General features: G+C 40.8%; 1 protein-coding gene across 16 annotated transcripts in view; it reads right to left on the reverse strand.

Annotated features, from left to right (window-relative positions):
- The window catches only part of tns1b (tensin 1b), a 193,605-nt gene that overhangs the window by 23,161 nt on the left and 150,441 nt on the right, over positions 1–20,003 (reverse strand). For 11 of the 16 annotated variants that reach the window (XM_084908935.1, XM_084908945.1, XM_084908940.1 and 8 more), the window contains 4 exons: positions 18,952–19,027; positions 15,635–15,764; positions 15,355–15,420; positions 14,469–14,594 (listed from right to left, as the gene is read on the reverse strand). In XM_084908935.1, the coding sequence (XP_084765061.1) occupies positions 14,469–14,594; positions 15,355–15,420; positions 15,635–15,764; positions 18,952–19,027 (398 nt within the window). Of the gene's footprint in view, positions 1–14,468; positions 14,599–15,352; positions 15,421–15,634; positions 15,765–18,951; positions 19,028–20,003 lie in introns of all 16 variants that reach the window. The other 5 variants (XM_084908943.1, XM_084908942.1, XM_084908949.1 and 2 more) reach the window with 3 other exon arrangements.

Below are 20,003 nucleotides of genomic sequence, written 5' to 3' on the forward strand. Positions count from 1 at the left end.
TACGGCATTTGGAGGCTTATATTTGATGTATACAGTAGCAGCAGTTACTACGCACAGTACATACCAATTAGAATAAGTGTTCAGACTTCTGGTGGTTGTTATTCTGTATTATTCCCGTAAGTCTCTACTGAAAAGTTCACTAGTAAAACAGGACACTCCAAATCAAGTCATCATGACACATTTATGTAGCCCATGAAACTACTTGGGTATCAAGTGGGTATCAACCTATTTCCACTGACATGAGCGCACGCACACATACACACGTGTGTGTGTATATATATATATATATATATATATATATATACACACACACACACACACATACACACACACACATACTTTTAATGCATCAGTCATGCCGATAAACATAGACATAAGTCATGAAAGAAGAGCCCTCCTCACTTTCTCCATTTCAGTGCCTTTATAATCACCTGCCCAGTAGCCAAATGTGATGCCAGCACAGCTAATTTGACATCCTCCCTGCCTCAGCTACACCACTTTAACAAGCTAACTCAAAGTTAAGTCACAGCCTTGTCAAAGGAAACGGCGGAAAGACCTTAGCAGGAGGTGGTTCCCCTACCTGTGTGAGCAGAGGATGAGAGTCCAAACTAAGCTGGGAAAAGCCCTGCAGAGTTGCCCCCGGGGTGGGACATGAAGGATTACAGCAGGAGTTGGGGGAGTTGGTTTTGGCTACTGTTCCTGCTCCTCCTCTCTTTCCTGAATACCTCGCTGTCTGCATGGAGAGCGACTGCTGCTGTTGCTGGCTGCTCGGTGGCGCGCACTAGTCTAAAGGCTGCCTCTGCTATGTGTGCGCATGTGGGAGGTCTATCACAACAGGCTGTCTGACGGTTTATGTGAGAGGTGGAGGGTAAGGGGCCACTGAATTCCACTGCATAGCGTTTGATCAAATGACATCAGTCCCTTTAGGTTCTCTCTGAAATGTATGGCTTGTTATGAGTTATGGGCATTTATATTCTAATACATAATATATGACACTTGTCCATGCCAGTTAATGTTATAAATAGAAGAGACAAGCTGAATAACATATTCAAACATCCAGTAATATACGTAGAAATAAGCCATATTCATGCACACACAGATGCCCATCCCTCAGTCCATCAGTGTTGAAAACACTCGTGTAATGGAAAGAGCTACATCGTCCAACAGTCATTTAACAAGCACTCTCAAAGCTAGGAAGCAGGGAGCAAACTCCACCCTGGTGCAGGCAGATGGAGAAAACAGAAAAGGGTAGTGGGTAAAAACAAAAAAACACAGAAGAGCAAATGCTGATCTGATTTATGCAGTTATTGTCCAGCTAAAACAACAGATAAAGAGTGACGCAGATGAGTCACAGTAGCTGTTTGTTATATCTTCTAACCCCAACATGGGAAAAGTGTGTGGTGCATATCACCTAGCCATTTGTATTTATTAGCATGCTGGACAACCACTTTATTATTCCACAACATAATCCACAATAATGGACAAAAAACACATGTGTCACTCTGACTGAAAATAAAAACGTTATATATTCACATTTTAGGGCTATTCAGTGGAAGTTGGACTACTTTGAGTGGCAGGTTGTCACCAGTTCCCATCTTCCTTCCTCATATCCTTCCTTCTGGTCTGTTCTTTGAGTAATGTTGATGATTGCAATGACTCCAGCTGTTCCACTGTCACATCCAGTAAAAGCCCAGCATAGTCATCCCTTGGCTTGTGTCTTCACTTTAGACACGACGTGACTGATCGGCATGATTTGTACTACAGGAAATCTAATCTGTCACTTTACACTTGTGAGACTTTTCTTAGCGGAGCAGGACTATTTATGTTGAGGCTGCTTCTGTGTGTGCTGTTATGTCTGCTGTTTTCTTTTGGTTGAAATGAACCAATGTGAGCCTCTACAAATAACCTTTGACAGGGCTCCTTCATTTGCTAAGAAAGGGCATGTGTACGTATGACGCTCCACACTGTGTGTGTCCACGCTGGTGTGTTTTTATATAATCCCTAGGAGGTAAATACTTGCTCAGTGATCCCGAACACAGTACTTGGAGGAGAATATCTGCAATCCAGACCTCGTAGCTTTAACTAATTGTAACGCAGCAGGAGAGACTGGACCAAGTGTTACCAGTGTGGAATGACCAATTAGTCTACATCCGCTCCATTAGTGACAAGACTGAGTGTGACAAACACTTTATCATGTAATGCTTTAGGAAAAAGCAGGAGGCCAGCAACCAGACCAAACACAACAAAAACGCCATCACCAAGAGATACAGTAGAGTCTACGATGTATAGTACTGTGCAAATGTCTTAGGCCTGTCCTCTTTTCTTCATGTTTTGCTTCTAAGAAGCTAGACATTCTTGTCATTTTTAATGATCTTAATAGTAATAGTAGTAGTAATACTGATAGTTGTCCAGGATTTTGGATGATCTTTCAAAGTTTTTCTTTGGACATTGTTCCCAATCTTGAGTATATGAAAAATGCTGAAAAGATAACACAGTTTGACGGGTATAAAATTGTATGTTTGCGCCAACAAGGTAATTCAGAAAGAGCCAAAATTGTAGCACATCTCGGGATGATGTGCAGTGTGTCTGTAAGAAATCTAAAGCAGATGAAAAGTATCTGAAAATTGTGTTTCTAAGAAATAGGCTGATCCAATGAAGCCTCATCAGAAGTGGTCTCAGTGGCTGTGAAGAAGTCATTCTTAAAGAAGGGAAACAGGAAGAAAACAGCTTGGCAACAGTTTCATCTTTCAGAATGACAATGATTCCAAACACATTGCCAATGCAGTAAAAGCATTCCTGGATAGGAAGGCACACAGCAAAACACTATCAGTTATGGACTGGCCTCCCCAGAGCCCGAACCTCAAAATTATTGAAGCAGTTTGAGATCAAAAGATGGCCAACATCAAAAAAAAGAGCTCCAAATGTCCTTCAAGAAGCCTCAAGAAGAATTCCTGGGGACTACTCACAGAAAATACAAGAAAGCTGTCTAAGAGAGTTCAGGTTGTCTTGAAGAATTGACTTTCACCCCTGTTAGACCTGTACAAAATCTGTTTTTGCCTTAGATACAGTATTCCCATGTATGTTTGCACATTTCAGTACATTGCTTTATCTTTTTCTCCACTTTCTTCTGATACGAAAGTAGCTCAATATTTTTTACAGTACCATATAAAAACAGATAAATGGATAAAAGAAACTGAGAAGACTTGTAGCTAGAAAATGGTGCCAGATATTTTGAGGTTCTGTGGGCCAGATGGTGCAACTGTGTGACCTCCTAATCTCTGAACTCTGAGCTATGACCTTTGTGGCAATTGACCCTCCCTCTTACAGCATGTTTCTCCTCAAGCTTACAAGTATAAACATACATGTGGCCGTCTTGAGAGAAAAAAAAAGCGTGTGTGTGTGGGCGCTGCTGCCTAAACCAGTCAGGATGGGGGAGTCCATGTTTTCTGACCCTAAAGGTTGCACTAATAAAAAGCAATGACAAAACGATTTGACAATACAGGGAGTGCAGAATTATTAGGCAAGTTGTATTTTTGAGGAATGATTTTATTATTGAACAACAACCATGTTCTCAATGAACCCAAAAAACTCATTAATATCAAAGCTGAATGTTTTTGGAAGTAGTTTTTAGTTTGTTTTTAGTTTTAGCTATTTTAGGGGGATATCTGTGTGTGCAGGTGACTATTACTGTGCATAATTATTAGGCAACTTAACAAAAAACAAATATATACCCATTTCAATTATTTATTTTTACCAGTGAAACCAATATAACATCTCCACATTCACAAATATACATTTCTGACATTCAAAAACAAAACAAAAACAAATCAGCGACCAATATAGCCACCTTTCTTTGCAAGGACACTCAAAAGCCTGCCATCCATGGATTCTGTCAGTGTTTTGATCTGTTCACCATCAACATTGCGTGCAGCAGCAACCACAGCCTCCCAGACACTGTTCAGAGAGGTGTACTGTTTTCCCTCCTTGTAAATCTCACATTTGATGATGGACCACAGGTTCTCAATGGGGTTCAGATCAGGTGAACAAGGAGGCCATGTCATTAGTTTTTCTTCTTTTATACCCTTTCTTGCCAGCCACGCTGTGGAGTACTTGGACGCGTGTGATGGAGCATTGTCCTGCATGAAAATCATGTTTTTCTTGAAGGATGCAGACTTCTTGCTGTACCACTGCTTGAAGAAGGTGTCTTCCAGAAACTGGCAGTAAGACTGGGAGTTGAGCTTGACTCCATCCTCAACCCGAAAAGGCCCCACAAGCTCATCTTTGATAATACCAGCCCAAACCAGTACTCCACCTCCACCTTGCTGGCGTCTGAGTCGGACTGGAGCTCTCTGCCCTTTACCAATCCAGCCACGGGCCCATCCATCTGGCCCATCAAGACTCACTCTCATGTCATCAGTCCATAAAACCTTAGAAAAATCAGTCTTGAGATATTTCTTGGCCCAGTCTTGACGTTTCAGCTTGTGTGTCTTGTTCAGTGGTGGTCGTCTTTCAGCCTTTCTTACCTTGGCCATGTCTCTGAGTATTGCACACCTTGTGCTTTTGGGCACTCCAGTGATGTTGCAGCTCTGAAATATGGCCAAACTGGTGGCAAGTGGCATCTTGGCAGCTGCACGCTTGACTTTTCTCAGTTCATGGGCAGTTATTTTGCGCCTTGGTTTTTCCACACGCTTCTTGCGACCCTGTTGACTATTTTGAATGAAACGCTTGATTGTTCGATGATCACGCTTCAGAAGCTTTGCAATTTTGAGACTGCTGCATCCCTCTGCAAGATATCTCACTATTTTTGACTTTTCTGAGCCTGTCAAGTCCTTCTTTTGACCCATTTTGCCAAAGGAAAGGAATTTGCCTTATAATTATGCACACCTGATATAGGGTGTTGATGTCATTAGACCACACCCCTTCTCATTACAGAGATGCACATCACCTAATATGCTTAATTGGTAGTAGGCTTTCGAGCCTATACAGCTTGGAGTAAGACAACATGCATGAAGAGGATGGTGTGGACAAAATACTCATTTGCCTAATAATTCTGCACTCCCTGTATATTAGTATAGCCTGGTGCCGTTTTTGGTCAAAGTTAATGGCTTAACTATTGATTTGGCAACAAAGTCTACTTTTATTGTATGACTGGGCTCAAGGACACAGATTAAAGTAATACTGCGGTCTCGTAAATGATCTACACTCAAGAGGATTTTAGATGTCCTAGGGTGGATTAATTGGACTTGTGAAGACTAAAAAGAGTCAGTACAAGTTAATAAAGCTGACCTGGGACAAAAACAAAACAGCATAGTGCTTGTCATGGTGGAAGAATTGTTGTTATTATTATTATTATTATTATGAAGATTTTGGATGCACATGTAAGCACAGTTTGGCTAATACCAACACTCACAGTTGCCAGTCAAATGTAACTACAGGAACTTGTTCTTGCTAAATGAACACTTGCAGCTTGTAGCTCATTAAATATACATTAAAGATCACTGTGAATCAATCTGCGTAAGTGCAGATTCTCTGAGTTGGGGAAACAAAGAGCACGGTAATGGATGGTCTTTTCGAGTAGTCAGGAAAAACCTATCGATCACTTCAGACTGGCAAACACTGTCCTGATTACAGGTACTAATGTTTGTATTCCAAAAATAAACTTCAAAGATAAACATAAAGTACATTAGCATCAAAAAATATTCATTTTATCTAACCCTATCCAGGTGTGCGGTAACCTGTAGCCAATGTTGGTCACATAGTAACTATATTTAGCACAAATACTACTAAAAACAAACCCAAAGGCACAGCCATAACCTACGCACGCCACAAGCTATAAATCAGCCCAACAGCTCATCCTCGCAGAGCATTATGTTTCATCCTGGATGAGGCTGTGTCTCAGGAAAAGTCATCAACGGTCGTTAGCAGTAGGGCTGCAAAAGGAAAAATCTTGAGGGCCAAATGAGGAGAGTGTCTGATGAGCTGGCTGCAGCTATCTTACTCCAGAGGTGAAGAGAAGCTTTGATGAGCTAACTCTTCATACCCATGGTCTGGACTTACTACAAAGACAGAACCGCAATATTTGCCTTAAAGCCTTGATAGTTTATGCAGATCTTCCTCAAAGCGTCTCTTGTAGGCTCTTGTTTTAGTCAACATCCTCATAAATGCTTCAGACAGAGACCGGTCTTGCTCCTAACTGATACTTCCTGCTATTAGAGCTGTGTCAATATGATTTTACATTGGGTTAAACTCTCAAATATGTTCAGGCCAAAAAAAAAAAACTCAGTTTATTGTGATAGTGACAGTGTCCCAAGTGACTGCTGTTGCTCTTTACTTTTTAAGACATGAGACAAGAAGAGAAAAAGCAGGGCACCTAAATAAAAAAAAAATTACCATAAAATTATGACCTTTTTTATTTTGGTGGTATTTCTGTAGCATACTACCCAGCAAAAATACCAGTTTTCAATTTTTTCACCGATTTTGATTTACAAATAACCCTGTAATTACATCATAATCCATTATTTTGGCCTCCACGTTGTGTCACTAGCCACTTCTCTGGATCTATCCAGGATGGCAGAAGTAGTTACTGCTATTCAGCCTCCAGAATTTTTGGCCAAAATTATCTCGGTGGGACAACAGGAAATTGTGAGGGACGTACAAATTGTATATGCAGGAATAAATAATAAGTTCATGTTTCAACTCATTATATGGTATCCTCCTCTGTTTTGTGCTCATGTTTATTAAAATTATTACCAACATAGGACAGTCTTGTAAAGTGCCCCCCACCCCCGGTGGCGCCCCGATGCCATTCCTATCCGTGCCAGTCGGCAACCTACACAACCATTCTTTAGTGCAGCAGCAACAAAGCCACAGTCCCTCACTGGCTCCTTCCCTTTCTGGCTTTGTTTTGGTAAAAACTCATAAATCTGAGCTACTGCTATCAGGGAATGAATCTAGACAGTGATTGTGCCAAGATCTGCCCCTCAGGAATCCTAAACTATTGATAGCACTCAGATGAGAAGAGTGGAAGTTCCTTGATGTTAATATAACACTTTTTCCCCCCGGTGAAGTGAAAAATATTGTGTTCTGACAAAGACCAGGAAAAGTCAGTGAATAGACTTGTCTTTAGGCATCAAATAATAAGGCAGAGTAGAGGCCAATTATTCCCAGTGGAACTGAAATGAAAGTGAGATCTCCTGTGCTTTTACACCTCTGTGGCTCAAAAGAAGAGAAAAGCATGACCCACAGGAGAGTGTGCCAGGCAAGTAATGCAGTAAATAAGAAGGTGGCATCAAAGAAGAAAACATTTTGTGCTGCTCCGCCTATTTTCTCCTGAACTGGATTAAAAGAAAGGTTTGCTTTGAGATGAACATAGAACCATTGTGAGTGTGCAGCAGGTATTCCATCACCTATGTCAGGTCTGGGCATTCGACGTTCATTGGGGAACGAGGGGAGTCTTCTAGACACGACATTAGCTATTTCAAATGTGACATCCACAAGAGTCCAAGATGTCCAAGATGAGATGTTACTGCGTGTCCACTTACAGTGCAAAGACCTCAACAGCAGATAAAAGAGAGATACAAAGAGGGCCCTGTGAGAAGAGTCTATGGAAAGTGATCATGATTAATTATGTCATGACCCTTCAGTGGCACTTTTAGCCAGATCAGCTGTGTAAAGATGGAGATGGAGAGAGAACAGGAGTGTCCGGCCACAGCTGGACTAAATCTGTGTCCATACGGACTTAACAAACCAGTCATTCATTCCCACACATTATGGAAAACCAGCATCCACTCTCTCAGGATAGCCGTAGAGTACATAAACTGAGGTTTTCCTGTGGGGATTCAGCCTCTAAGTCAAGTGCACATAAAACATTCTAAAAATCTTAACTAAACCCTAAGCTCACGATGCTCTCTCTGTCACCTAGCAGACGTCCCTGTCCCTGTGCCCCTGTAGCCAGGGTCCAAACTGGGACACTCTACAACACAAGGCACTTGTTCTCTCTTTGTGTGCCGTGCAGTCTTAACTAGAGAGGCCTTTATTTTTCTGTCTTGGCTGTTACGCAATAGGAGCTGTGCAAAGTTTGGAGTCAAAGCAGCCTAATCCGCCCAAAGCCTTGGACCAGACTGAGGGATTGATAGCATGGAAGCCTGTTGCCAACACAAAAGGCCAGAGATTTGACCTCTGCACAGTTTGACACTGTCTCTGTGCTTCGAATGAGATCACATTTTTTTATGGAGGAAGTTGGATTTATTTATTTATTTTGCATCAGGGAAACGGTCATTAGAGTGGCTAAAATGTGGCATAAGCAGATGTTCAGGCCAAGTGATATGAGAAGAGGTGGACAGCTGCTGTTGAGACCAATCGCATTTAGGACACTTTACAAAGACGTGTACACATTAGTCTCATTTCCATTTAGTTTTAATACAATTCATCTGGAAAAACCTGGCTTCCATAAGAACATCTGCAGGAAAGAAAACTTGGGAATACAACCCGGTGGAAATATGGGCCACAATGTTAGAAAGTATCTAGAGCTTCTGAAGGACCAAGGACCAGAACTGTTCAAGGATTAATAAAGGTTTCAGCAATATCACGTGTGATTCCAAAGAATAAAAAAGCAAGAAAAATTGTGACACCGATATTTGAGTTTTTGAATTAAAGGGACAATTGATCATTTTAGTGTGAATTATCCAGTTCTGCAGATATCTGTTTTCAATATATGCCGTACTCTTAATGTGCAGTGGAACTAAACAGCAATTTCCGTCATCGAAGTGACAAGAAAAGAAATTTGTTTTAAGTTAATTTCTTAGCCACCAGAAAACATCCAGTTTGTCCAAACAAATTCCACAGATTCACACAGAAACTACTTTTTTTCTGCTGACTACACCTGTCAACCTTTACACTTTGCGGGAGGAACCGTGTGCCAGCCTGTGACTGGAGGCTTTTTAGCCCGACATTAATGGTGTCCCCCTGTGCGGGGCAGTGCTGGTAGCTTGCTGTATGATTCTTTTTGTAGCTGGATGTACATGACATAAAGAAAAGTTCCTTTTTTACATTTCAAGGAACAATTCAGAACAAAATATTCTAGACGGATAAACGGCACTGTAGGATGAAGGGAGGGGGAAATTGTTCATTTGTTTTGGCGATGAAGTGTCCCTTTAATATTTAGGTATTTCTTTGAGCTGAGAGAAACTGAAAAAATAGATGTGAATGGAATTTGAAGTGTCCTTTTCTATTTTCTGATTTATCCACAAAACAAAAGAAGAAACTGCATTCTTTTAGAACAAGTAACGGCTGCATGTCACAGTCTGGGCTAATTTATTGCTCACCTGGCCAACACACCATTTGAATCCCAGTCATCCGTATGAGCCCAAACATAGTCTCATAGCAGTGATATCATGCTGTTGCATCAACTTCCATTTCCACCAGACTTATGTAACTCTCCCAATCCCACCCCGCCCCAGTCTGTGGCTCACAAATACAGACTTAACTATAAAGCCCTCTCTATTGCTATAAGAAGTTACTAACAAATCGTCTGTGCCCACAGGGCAGGCACGATCCACCTCTGCTGGACTCCGAGCTGTTGGTCCGGGAACACACGTCTCTCCCTGTGACTAATGCGCATGGGATCAAGGAGGAAGCATTAACCTCCAGCAGAGAAAGTACAAAGCATACAGGGAAATGCTTATTTGGGCACTGGATAAAGTGCAACATTACAGCATCAGAAAAACACGCTTCTGCAGACAAATCAAGGACACTTGAGTCCTCTTGTTTCTAGAATTTGCTATAGTGTCTCAAAGCTTCCAGGCAAAACATGTACTGTCACCCTTCATCTTGAGACATTATTGCACTCATACAGTTTTGCTGAGATGTGGGAACGCTACAATGTAACTGACCAGAGAGGAATGAGAAAATCTGTTTCAAGGATGCTCATCTCCCCCTCTTTTAAGTTCCATGATGATTTCTCCCAGTAGGAATCATTCATAAATTCCATAAATGGAGAGCCAAAAAACACACAACTTTCTATTGTTGTGGAATAAAAGCATTTGTAAAAGATTAAACATCAAAACGTTTCCTTGTGAAGCTGAAGAACTAAGAAACATTAACAAATAGGTCACATGGTCAAGTGTTTGGATAATATATAACCTGAGGGCAATAAGTATCGTCAGGAACTGTGAAAATCAAATCTGTGATTGCCTTCAAATTTCCACGTTACTCACATGTGAGAGACGTCAAACTGCTGAATTAGTGACAACGTTTCACTCCGGAGTCACCCGAAGAGCAAACTGCACACAGGTTCGCGGCTGAACTCTTCAACAGCTATCAACGCTTGAAAAAAGGCGTCACGGTGAAGGGAAATTGAAGAAGCACCGGACACAAATTCACTGTGTAACTCTTAGAAAGTCTCTCTGCTGAGCAGCAGCGTGCACAAACCCACACTGACATTCTCTGTCACTCCTCCTCCTGTGAATGTGTGCACAAAAGAGCTTCACAGTTGAGCTGAAGAGTCCTGCCCTTAACTCCTCAGAGGACACGGGGGGAGAGAGAAAGTGAAGACTAAAAGGGCCAAAGTTTGGACCAAATGACTGAACTGCGGCTCACAAGCCTAGCGGAATATATGCAAAACATTTTTCTGAGGCAAACCCTAATCACACTGGAATCCCTCTATTTAACTTTTCATCCAACACTTTACTTAATAAACTGTTTTTTTAACTGTCTCATAAAAAAATATCTCTCTTCAGCCTTGTGCAATTTTTTTCTCTAGATACATCTCTCACGATTTCTTTTTCTCCTTATCAGTCATCTCTCCCTCCTTCTCTTTCCAGTTATTTCAGAAATATAGCAGGGTTGGCCAACTGAGGAGATGAGTACTTAAGAGTAAACAAAAAAAAAAAAAAAAAAAAACACACAACGTCCGTCACACCGCAAAGGATTCTCAGTACAAAAATAAATAAACAATACAATCCACCCTTCACTGAAGCTGAGAGTTCAGGCTGTGCTGCACATCGGCTCCTCACACAGATTCTTGAAGTAACGAGACCGTTGCAGAGCAACAAGCTCGCAAAGAATTCAAGCAATGAGGAAAAAAATCAAAAAAGTAAAGTATCAAGTCTCCCTGGGTTAGACAATACTCGTGATATGGTAGCCAGACAGCTAATGAATGAGCTAATGAATCATTGTGATGCAGCTAAAAAAAAGTCACTTCTGACATGCCCTGCAATGCACCGTCTCTCAGTCTGATTTAGGTTGCGCTGTTTGACTTCTCTGACTATATTTTACCTAATCGTGAACACCAGGATACATCTGGAGACATCCACACAAACAAAGCTGTGGCTGAGAGCTCATGATGACCTGAATGAAGGGGTCAAAGTGTAAGATTAAAAGTTTTTCTCATCTTTTTCTTGGATCTTAGCGATGGCTGAGAATAGATAAACCCCAGCGTGGTCATCGTAGCTCTGCATGCACAGCAGCTCCACCCATCTGCTGTTAAAACCTTCTGTTTTGCAAGGAGCAGCCAATCGAAAGGAAGCTGGCTCAAAGGAATGTGTCGTGCAAAGGAGAGGAGTTTAAATGGCTTGCTGTAGAGCAAAGATAAACTGAGGGTGCATTTGAATTATTCAAAGCCACTTTAGCAGGTTCCAGGAATAAAATATGGGGCTGTAAATGAGAATAATTCAAGAAATATAACCAGGAGACTCAGACCTTATTCCACCATGACTGAAATTTGACTTCCTGATTTGCATGGGAGGAACCACTGAAAGAAGGCAAAATGTACCTTAGTTATTGACATGCATGCTGTCCAAACTCATCATCCGATGAGAGACTGCCTTTCTAATATTTGACCATACTTTTTTACTAGGCTATGAAGCAACACAAACTGTGTCCTGTCCAAACTCTCATTTACCACACACCTCTATAACACTGCATAACTAAGGGAATAAATAACGAAAGAAGGAAAAACTGAAGTCACAGTGCTGTAGGCTAGCACAGGAATTTGCATGGGAGTAATACCACAGATGACCGTTGACTTTATTACAAAGTATTAAAGGTCCACAGGTAATACTACTCATGTCTAAATCGGGCTTTTGAGTGCATGTAATGTTATAGTTGTGTATAGTCAGTTGTGTAAGTGTTGTTTTGGATGTTGCTTGTTGTGCTGATGCAAGGTGCAGGCATGACAAGAATCCCTGAGCTAAAACTAACCCACAGCAGCTGAAACTGTTTTTATGCAATAAACATAATAAAAGTCAACATCAATCTTTGGAAACTAACAGCCACAGAGACACCACTTACCCAAAGTTGATCCCAACAAAACATCAGCCCTATAATTTGAAGCTTTATGTAGTGCCCTAATAAGCTAAGGGTTCATGCAAGTAGCCTTGTGCTTTCCCAGCAGTGATCCCGACAGCGTGCAAACCCAACAACAACTCTTTTTCTTTCTAAGACTCGTGGAGATGTAAATCCAGAGCTATTTTTCCCTTCGGCTCTAAAAGTCACTCTTTCAAAGGAGTTAATTGCCTTTTCAGCACCAACAAGTGTGAAGCCAAAAAACAGTGGAAACACTTTGATTTATTGGAAACACTTTTTCCTATCTAGTCTGCGAATTATTTTTTTTCTTTAATTTAAAAGCTATTTCCACACTGAGCCCATTTGAAACCGTGCATCAGTCTGACGGTGCTGGCCGAGTAGTCACAGCACAAAAGGCTATTAAGGGATCACCTTTGAAGTCTTATCGACTACTTCAAACTCGAGTGGCTAAAAAAACAACGTGTGTGGGTGTGTGGGTGTGTGTGTGTGTGTGTGTGTTCCACATGTGCAGATGCTTACTTATATCATGCGCGCGAGTCTGTGATCTCATTAAATTCTAATTCAGATTTGACCACAGTATCATCATCAGATGACAGAAGGCAAGATGAGACAGACGGCTTGGACAGGACTGGTCTGGACACACAGATAATTTACACACACACACACACACACCTTCACTGAAACAGAGTGAGCGGAGACTTACACCTGTTCTATTTTAGTAGGGCCTATTTCAAGCTGCCGCCAAGTGTTGGGTAGACACTTTATGAGCAGTGATAGAAGGAAGCCAATTGACCTCTGACCTTTAACTATTTGGGCAGCTAATAAAAAAATGCTGGAATGTTGTATAAAATGTTTGTTAAAAGAAAAAGATCTTTTTTTTAGGATTTTTTAAATATATATGGTAATTTTGAATTTGATTCCAGCAACATGTTTCTTCTTTTAACCACACTAAGTTAGAGTTTTAGAACTGTGGAGACCATGTGCTGTAGTTCTGACAGCCAAATGCTCTGCTATTATTGCTCAAGATTGGATTGTGGCTGTTCAGCAGTCCAGGACCTGCTTTTGTTACACACTACATGGACAGACGTCCTGGCCCGCCTACGCAGTACACCTACAGGAGCTGCCACGAAGCTCCCGGAAACAGTTTTTATGCTGATATTAATGAAAGAGAAGATTTTGAACTACTAACCTACATTCTGAGTCAGCAGAATGTTGGTGACTTTTACACACGATGATGTTCCTCGGCATGTGGCGACTTCACTCTAACTTTACATGGTCTTCCGCTTCCTGGTTAAGTTGCTATGTCTCTTAAACGCTTCCACATTGGAATAATATTGCTTACAGCTGAGCCCTGCTATTTAAAACATGCAGAAAGTGATTTGGTATTGTCTTGCTGAAGTATGCAAGGGCTTCTTTGAAAAAGACACCACATGCATGGAAGCATATGTTGCTCCACATCGTTCTGCTTTAACTGGGACCCCAACAGATAACAAGCTGGATGGTTCCTCGTCTCTTTGAAGGACTTGGCGTTCTTGGGGGGTTTTTGTTGTTTGTTAAATCCGAGACAAACCCATCTAACGTACGGTGCTGTTTCTAAGGGCATAACATTGCTTCTTTTTTTGGGTGGCATAGAAAGCAGCACTTTGGTCACAGAGTGACCACGGCTCCCTCAAAAGGAAGCTTCTGTCCATGCCTGTGGCTGAACCAAGGAATGTCTCACACTGTGCTCTGGAAAGCGGTTGAGTTCGGTCCCAAGGGGCCCTCGGTTTCTCTGTGGTGATAATTTCACCACAAATGAACTCAGCGGTAGCGATGACTCTCCTTCCTTTCAAAATACAATCCAACATTTACATTTACAACCTAAAAACTTGGTAATGCAATTTTGGGGTTATTTTTGGTATTTGTAGGGCAAAATGTCTGAATGGAAAAGATCTGAATGTGTCCTCTGTATCTGTATGGTGGGTTCGGCACATGATTTAGTCCATGACTTGAATAATCCACACAGTTAAAAATAAATTAGAAAATTTGTGTAAGAAAATTATTCTATAAATCTTACATGAAATCTGACTGAGAACTATCATATGGCACATCTATAAAGAGTCAGTGGATCTGACACATTGTAACACCTGAATTCTACACGGTAAAGTTTGAATAAGCATTCCTACCATTTTCACCTTCTGTGGTGTCCTCGCAGTTCTGATTGAAGTTTTCGTAGGAGTCCCAGCGGATCAGGGGATCTTGAGTGTTGTAGTCGACTGAGACACTCGGCCCGTTCTCCAGGTGGTCCACACCTTGACCAGAAGTACAAAGAGGCATAGCAGAAAATGTGAATGTCTTTACATCCGGAAAAGGGAAAAGCTACTTTTATCAGAATCAAGGAAAAAAATTGAGATTCAGAATTTATATTGAGATAATTGTTTTCCCTATTCGATTACATTCAAGACCCTGCGCTAAACTGACAAGCTTTTTTTTTTTTTTTAAACCTGGCTGGATTCTTTTGCTGCATGCTATTATCCTGTCTCACTTTTCTACCTGAAACGGTAAACTACACATGGAAGATGGACTGGTCTGGTGGTTGCTCTTTGGTGAGCCTGTTTCTGCTGGAGGTTTCTTCCTGTTACCAGGGATTTGTTTTCTTCCCACTGTCACCAAGTTACTGTTCCTCAAGGATCATCATGTTGTTGGAGTTTTCTCTCTAACACTCAAGGATCTGCATCTTGAGGCAAGGTGACAGTTATTGTAAATTAAGACAATATAAGTAAAACTCTGCTGAGCTGAGCTGGACTAACAACAGTCTGGCAACCTGTCCGAATTGTACCCCACGTTGCACCCTTTGACAGGTGGAATAGGCACCAGCCCCAACGCAACCCAGACTTAGATAAGCACTAGAAGAGAGATGGATGGTTCCATTTACAGTTCAGTGGAGTCACTGTTGTATGGGGCGTATAAGAGTGAGCTAATTTTCTCAGTCATGCCAATTATGTATAAGAGTGTAGTATGGTTATGGAAAATGCTTAGTATGGCCATAAGACCCAACACATTGATCCTTACCATGTATTTTCTCTGGTCCAAAGGAGAAAATAAACTCCACTTTTCCATATTCTGGAAATCTATCATCTGCAAAGAAAAAAATAAAAAAAATAAATAGAGAGAGTTTTCTCTTTATAGCTAAAGATGCATATATTGTTACACTAGAAAACACATGCAGTTTTTAAAGATTATACGCCCATTCAGATGTTCAGGTTTTACTTACTACTAGGTATAAGTTCATTGTTTGCAGGAGCATTATAATGCTGTTGTCAGTAGTATTTCAGAGTTGCAAGTCTTTTACCTTTGAATGTGTCATCTAGCTCATCTTTCCCAAAGACAATCCCCAGGTCGTGAACAGCGCAGGTGTGGAATTGTACCCGGAAGATCACGTCTCGGCATGGGCTGCGGTAGCGTTTGTGGTAGCACTTAAGCTGCAGGGCGATTAAAAAAGAAAAAAGGCTAATTTGCAAGTACATAAATCTCTTTTAGCAGATCATAACTGGGTGTCATACCAAACAAGCAAAAGTAATGCTTCTTTATTAATAATTTATAATAAAATAATATTTTTATAATATATAAAAATACTGTTTCACAGGATTCAATTCACAGGATTTTAACTGAGTGCAAGCAAAGAGACACAGCAGCCTGATTCCCTGCTGGCTCAGGTTTACTCTGTTTTTTTTGTAGCTCTATGTTTATTTTATTTTTTTATCTGTTTCCCTTGTAATGGAAGGACCATCCACAAACATTATTATCCAAACTGGTTTTCCAAATACAGCAGCTTTAAGAGTAATGTTAAAACCACACTGAGGAAAATCGGCTCTCTCCCTCCTGCTGTTTCCTGACTGGCGGCCTTTTTTAAAACAAGGCCTCATTTTTACATTCACTGAAAGAAACCAAAGAACTGTCATCATTCCTTACTGTGGATGTAAAGAATAATAAAACTGACAAACAGATTATTGCATATAGACAAAGAAATTAAAAAGAATTCAGCTGCAGCTAAAATTAACGATTTTTGCTAAAGGACTGACTGACTCGACTTTCTGACTGTGGGGTTAACCATAAAACCAAAACGTTTAGGACTGAGGAATAAAAGTAAGATATCCTCTGGTTTTGTGCAACTTTTTGGGATATCGTAAAGGTCCTGCTGAGTGGTCCATTACCGCTGCTGAGCCAAGTTTAATTACAAAATATTATTCTGCTAATTTTATGCTAACATGCCTTCAGGGCTCGACCAATTTTCATTTTTAGGTAGAGGCTTTAAACATCCCAAAATTGTTCTTCCCTCATTTGTGAAAAGGTTATTTTTAATGTGCTATTTCCCAAAATGTCAAAGAGTTTGACATTTTGGGAAATTGGCTTATTTGCTTTCTTGCTGATAGTGAGAGAGGCAAAGGGATCAGCTAGTGCCAGGAGATGGTTAGCTTAGCCTAGCATAAAAACAGGGAGGGTTAGCTTAGTTCTTTCTGAGGGTTAAAAAAGCCATATATAATAATCAATATTAAAACTCAAGAAATTTTTTATCATAATGACTGTATTTCTTCTTTCATGTGTATAAAAGGCTCATATTTGCACTGAAAAGTCTCTGTACACAGAGACTAGCAAACTTTTTCTAAAAGCAAACGTTTTTTACATTTAGTTTTGTTCCTGTACCCTCATGACACTCTGCAGGCCTATGAACACCTTGCAGGTTTGCAGAACCACTGTTAATAGCAATAACTTGAAGTTATGGTTTTCTGCATAACTTCTCTCACAGGGTTGTGGAGGAAATCTACTTTACAGCATTGCTTCAGTTCATTATGGTTTGAAAGCATTTGTTTATGCACAGCTCTATGAAGGTGGTCTGGACTTTATGCATTGCCTGATTCTTTTCTCTTTCAGCAATTCTGTTATAGATTTGCTACTGTGCTTGAGATCATTGTCCTGTTGCATGACCCATTTTCAGTCAACTTTTGGCTACCGAACAGATGGCCTCAGATTGCCACTGCAAAGTGTCCAGGTCCTGTGGTTACAAAACAAGCCAAATCATCACCCCGCCACCACCATGCTGACAGTATGAGGAATGTATGAGAGGTGTTGTGCAGACATGCTGAGTTGGGCTTTCAACACACATGCTCCAGAACACTAAAGTTCTGGCAATACGTCTGCTTTTGAAAAAGTGGTCATATTGGCTGATGATCAGTTAATCAAATGTGCAGCTGGCTGTTAGTTACCTTCTTAATTCAGATGGAAGCAGTGATATTAGTCCTGTTAAAATTTACTGTACATGTCAATGACCTTTAGCAGTGCCAAGAGGTGGATTGTGTTACACTAAGGCAGACACTTTTTTACTAATGCAGTTTATGTTAATGTAACCATCTGCTGCTCATTAAAGAGTGGCTTCCATCTTCTCCATTCTCCAAGAAAGCCACTAAAGATTTTCCCAAAATGTTGAAATGGCCTAACTTGTTATGGTCTTTTAGGTTCAAAGTTTCATTATAAACCCAAATGCAAACTTTAAAAAGATCATTAAAACAATTAACTGACCAATGCGAGGTTCTTCTCTGCAATTATCTTTAATCTGACCAATTAGATATACAAAACCATCACAGTTAAAAAATGCAGGAGCACTCTGTGCTAATGTCCCCTCAGGCAGCAGTTCAAATTTTCCCTGTTATTTGAAAAATAACAAGCATCAGCAAGCAGTGTCTCAGCCTGACGGTGCATTCAACAGAATCCATTAGTCTGTGTTAAATAAAGGATGAGATATGAGTTCAGCTTTGAAGGCCAAAACAGCCTCGGGTACAAACTAAGTGCTTACTTTCTAATTCTTCATGCTGACATTATGAGCCCCGAGAACATCCCATAGATAACATTATGGCTCAATTGACAGCAGAAGCAGAAACGTTGCTGATGTGTGGAGTTTTTCTATAGGCACAAGAAAACTCTCACAGGTGCTGCTAAACTGAGGATCTTTCAGGAATGATTTCATAAAAATTCCCTGAATCTCCCTGAGAGAGTTGCAGGGATAGGTCTCACATGAGACTTTGTTTGAAATGATTATGTCCTGTTATAGCGATACCTCATGTATCCTTAAATGCTGTTTTAAAGGAAGTACACGGCCTTTTTCACGTCATAGTTTCCAGCAACATATTGTGTGCTAATGAGGGCCTATAAACCGAGGTATAGGACTCAGTCCAACTGTCTTTCCCCAAGTTTTTACAGCCCCATTTCATCTGTAAATGGCTACTATAAACTGCTGCAGCACATGCATTCAGTGCATTAAGCCAACATTCAATTGGAAACACACACAGGATTCCCTCATTATTATTATCCAATAAAAAATAAATAAAAAAATCTGAATATCCTGCATGTATTTTACCCTTATCGTCATTTGGTATCCATATATTTTTCCCTTTTCTTCTGGCAGAGGTAAAACAATAAACATTCAGTGTTACTAGCTTCACACACTGAGCTTAGCCAGTGATAAAATGTTTGATTCGGTTTCTTTCTTTTGCAGTTAAAATCCACGGAAGCCAAATGATTTAAATTTTACAAACAGCTGAAAGATTACTGAGGGTTTTTATCAGTCTATATTGTACAGCACTAGCTTCTGGGGTATGTCTGTGCTGTTCTTACCAGGATGTCCCCCTTCAGAAGGAGGCCAGGTTCAATGGTGATGCAGATGCTGGTCTGGCTGTCACCCTGGACATTACTGCAGAGAAATAAAAACACAACATGTCACATGACAGGCCCGCTTTTATCATTCCTGCTGTGGAAATCATGACAGCAAGTCCACTGCATCAGCTTTTGTTTCTGATGCTACTTTCCTGAATAAAACCATGTGCCAACAACAATCACCCTTTTTTTCCCATTTAACAGTGGCCTTCACAGAGCGTAGCCCGTGGTGTTTTGGGGTATTAGTGCCTGTCTGATTGTATTGTTGGGAAAGAAGGATCAAAGGGAGGAGAGTGCCAAAAGGGAGCGTGTGAGAGAAAGTGAAGAGGAATGTGATTTCACCAAAGCTTTAAAGAGTACGGAAATGTGTCTGCACTGATTGTTTCACAGGAAATGTAGCGTCATTGTGCAACCATCACCAGGCTTTGTTGTTTAGAATAAGAAGAGCAGTAACAGTGAAAAGACCGACGAGTTTAAAACTGAACTAAGAAATATTGGATCCAATGACCATTTCAGATGAGGAGATCATTGAGTCAGAATATATATTGATTAATCATAGTTGCTGTCATTTTACAAGGTGATGTAATGGTTGTTATTCCTAAACAACCTTAATTCAATACTTTTGCTCAACCTTTGATTCAAAGTTGAAAGTCCTAAATAATAATGTTTCCAAACAAGGTGTAAATGCAGAATGTGTGCCTGCCTCACCTCTCAGAGGACAGTACAGCTTTCCCTGCCTTTTTCCTAACCTCCCCTCTTTCCAAAAACAACAACAGAGAGCCACAGAATCCTTTGTTTCCTGTCTGGCCCTGGGAACCAACAGGGTCCTGTGGCATGAAAACCCTGCAGGCGTCCACACGGATGCCTGTCTGCCTCTTTCATTGGTTCTCCAGTCACCAATAACACTAGACGTGATTACGGGATCTAAAGTGGGGAAACAAGAACCTGCAGCTGGGGAGGCTAGCTAAATACAATAATGTGGGCCGAGTGAGAACTCTAAACTGGAGAGAGGG

The sequence above is a fragment of the Perissodus microlepis genome, chromosome 16 (assembly GCF_051167445.1).
Source record: "Perissodus microlepis isolate ML-2025 ecotype Zambia chromosome 16, ASM5116744v1, whole genome shotgun sequence".
Classification (NCBI taxonomy): Eukaryota; Metazoa; Chordata; class Actinopteri; order Cichliformes; family Cichlidae; genus Perissodus; species Perissodus microlepis.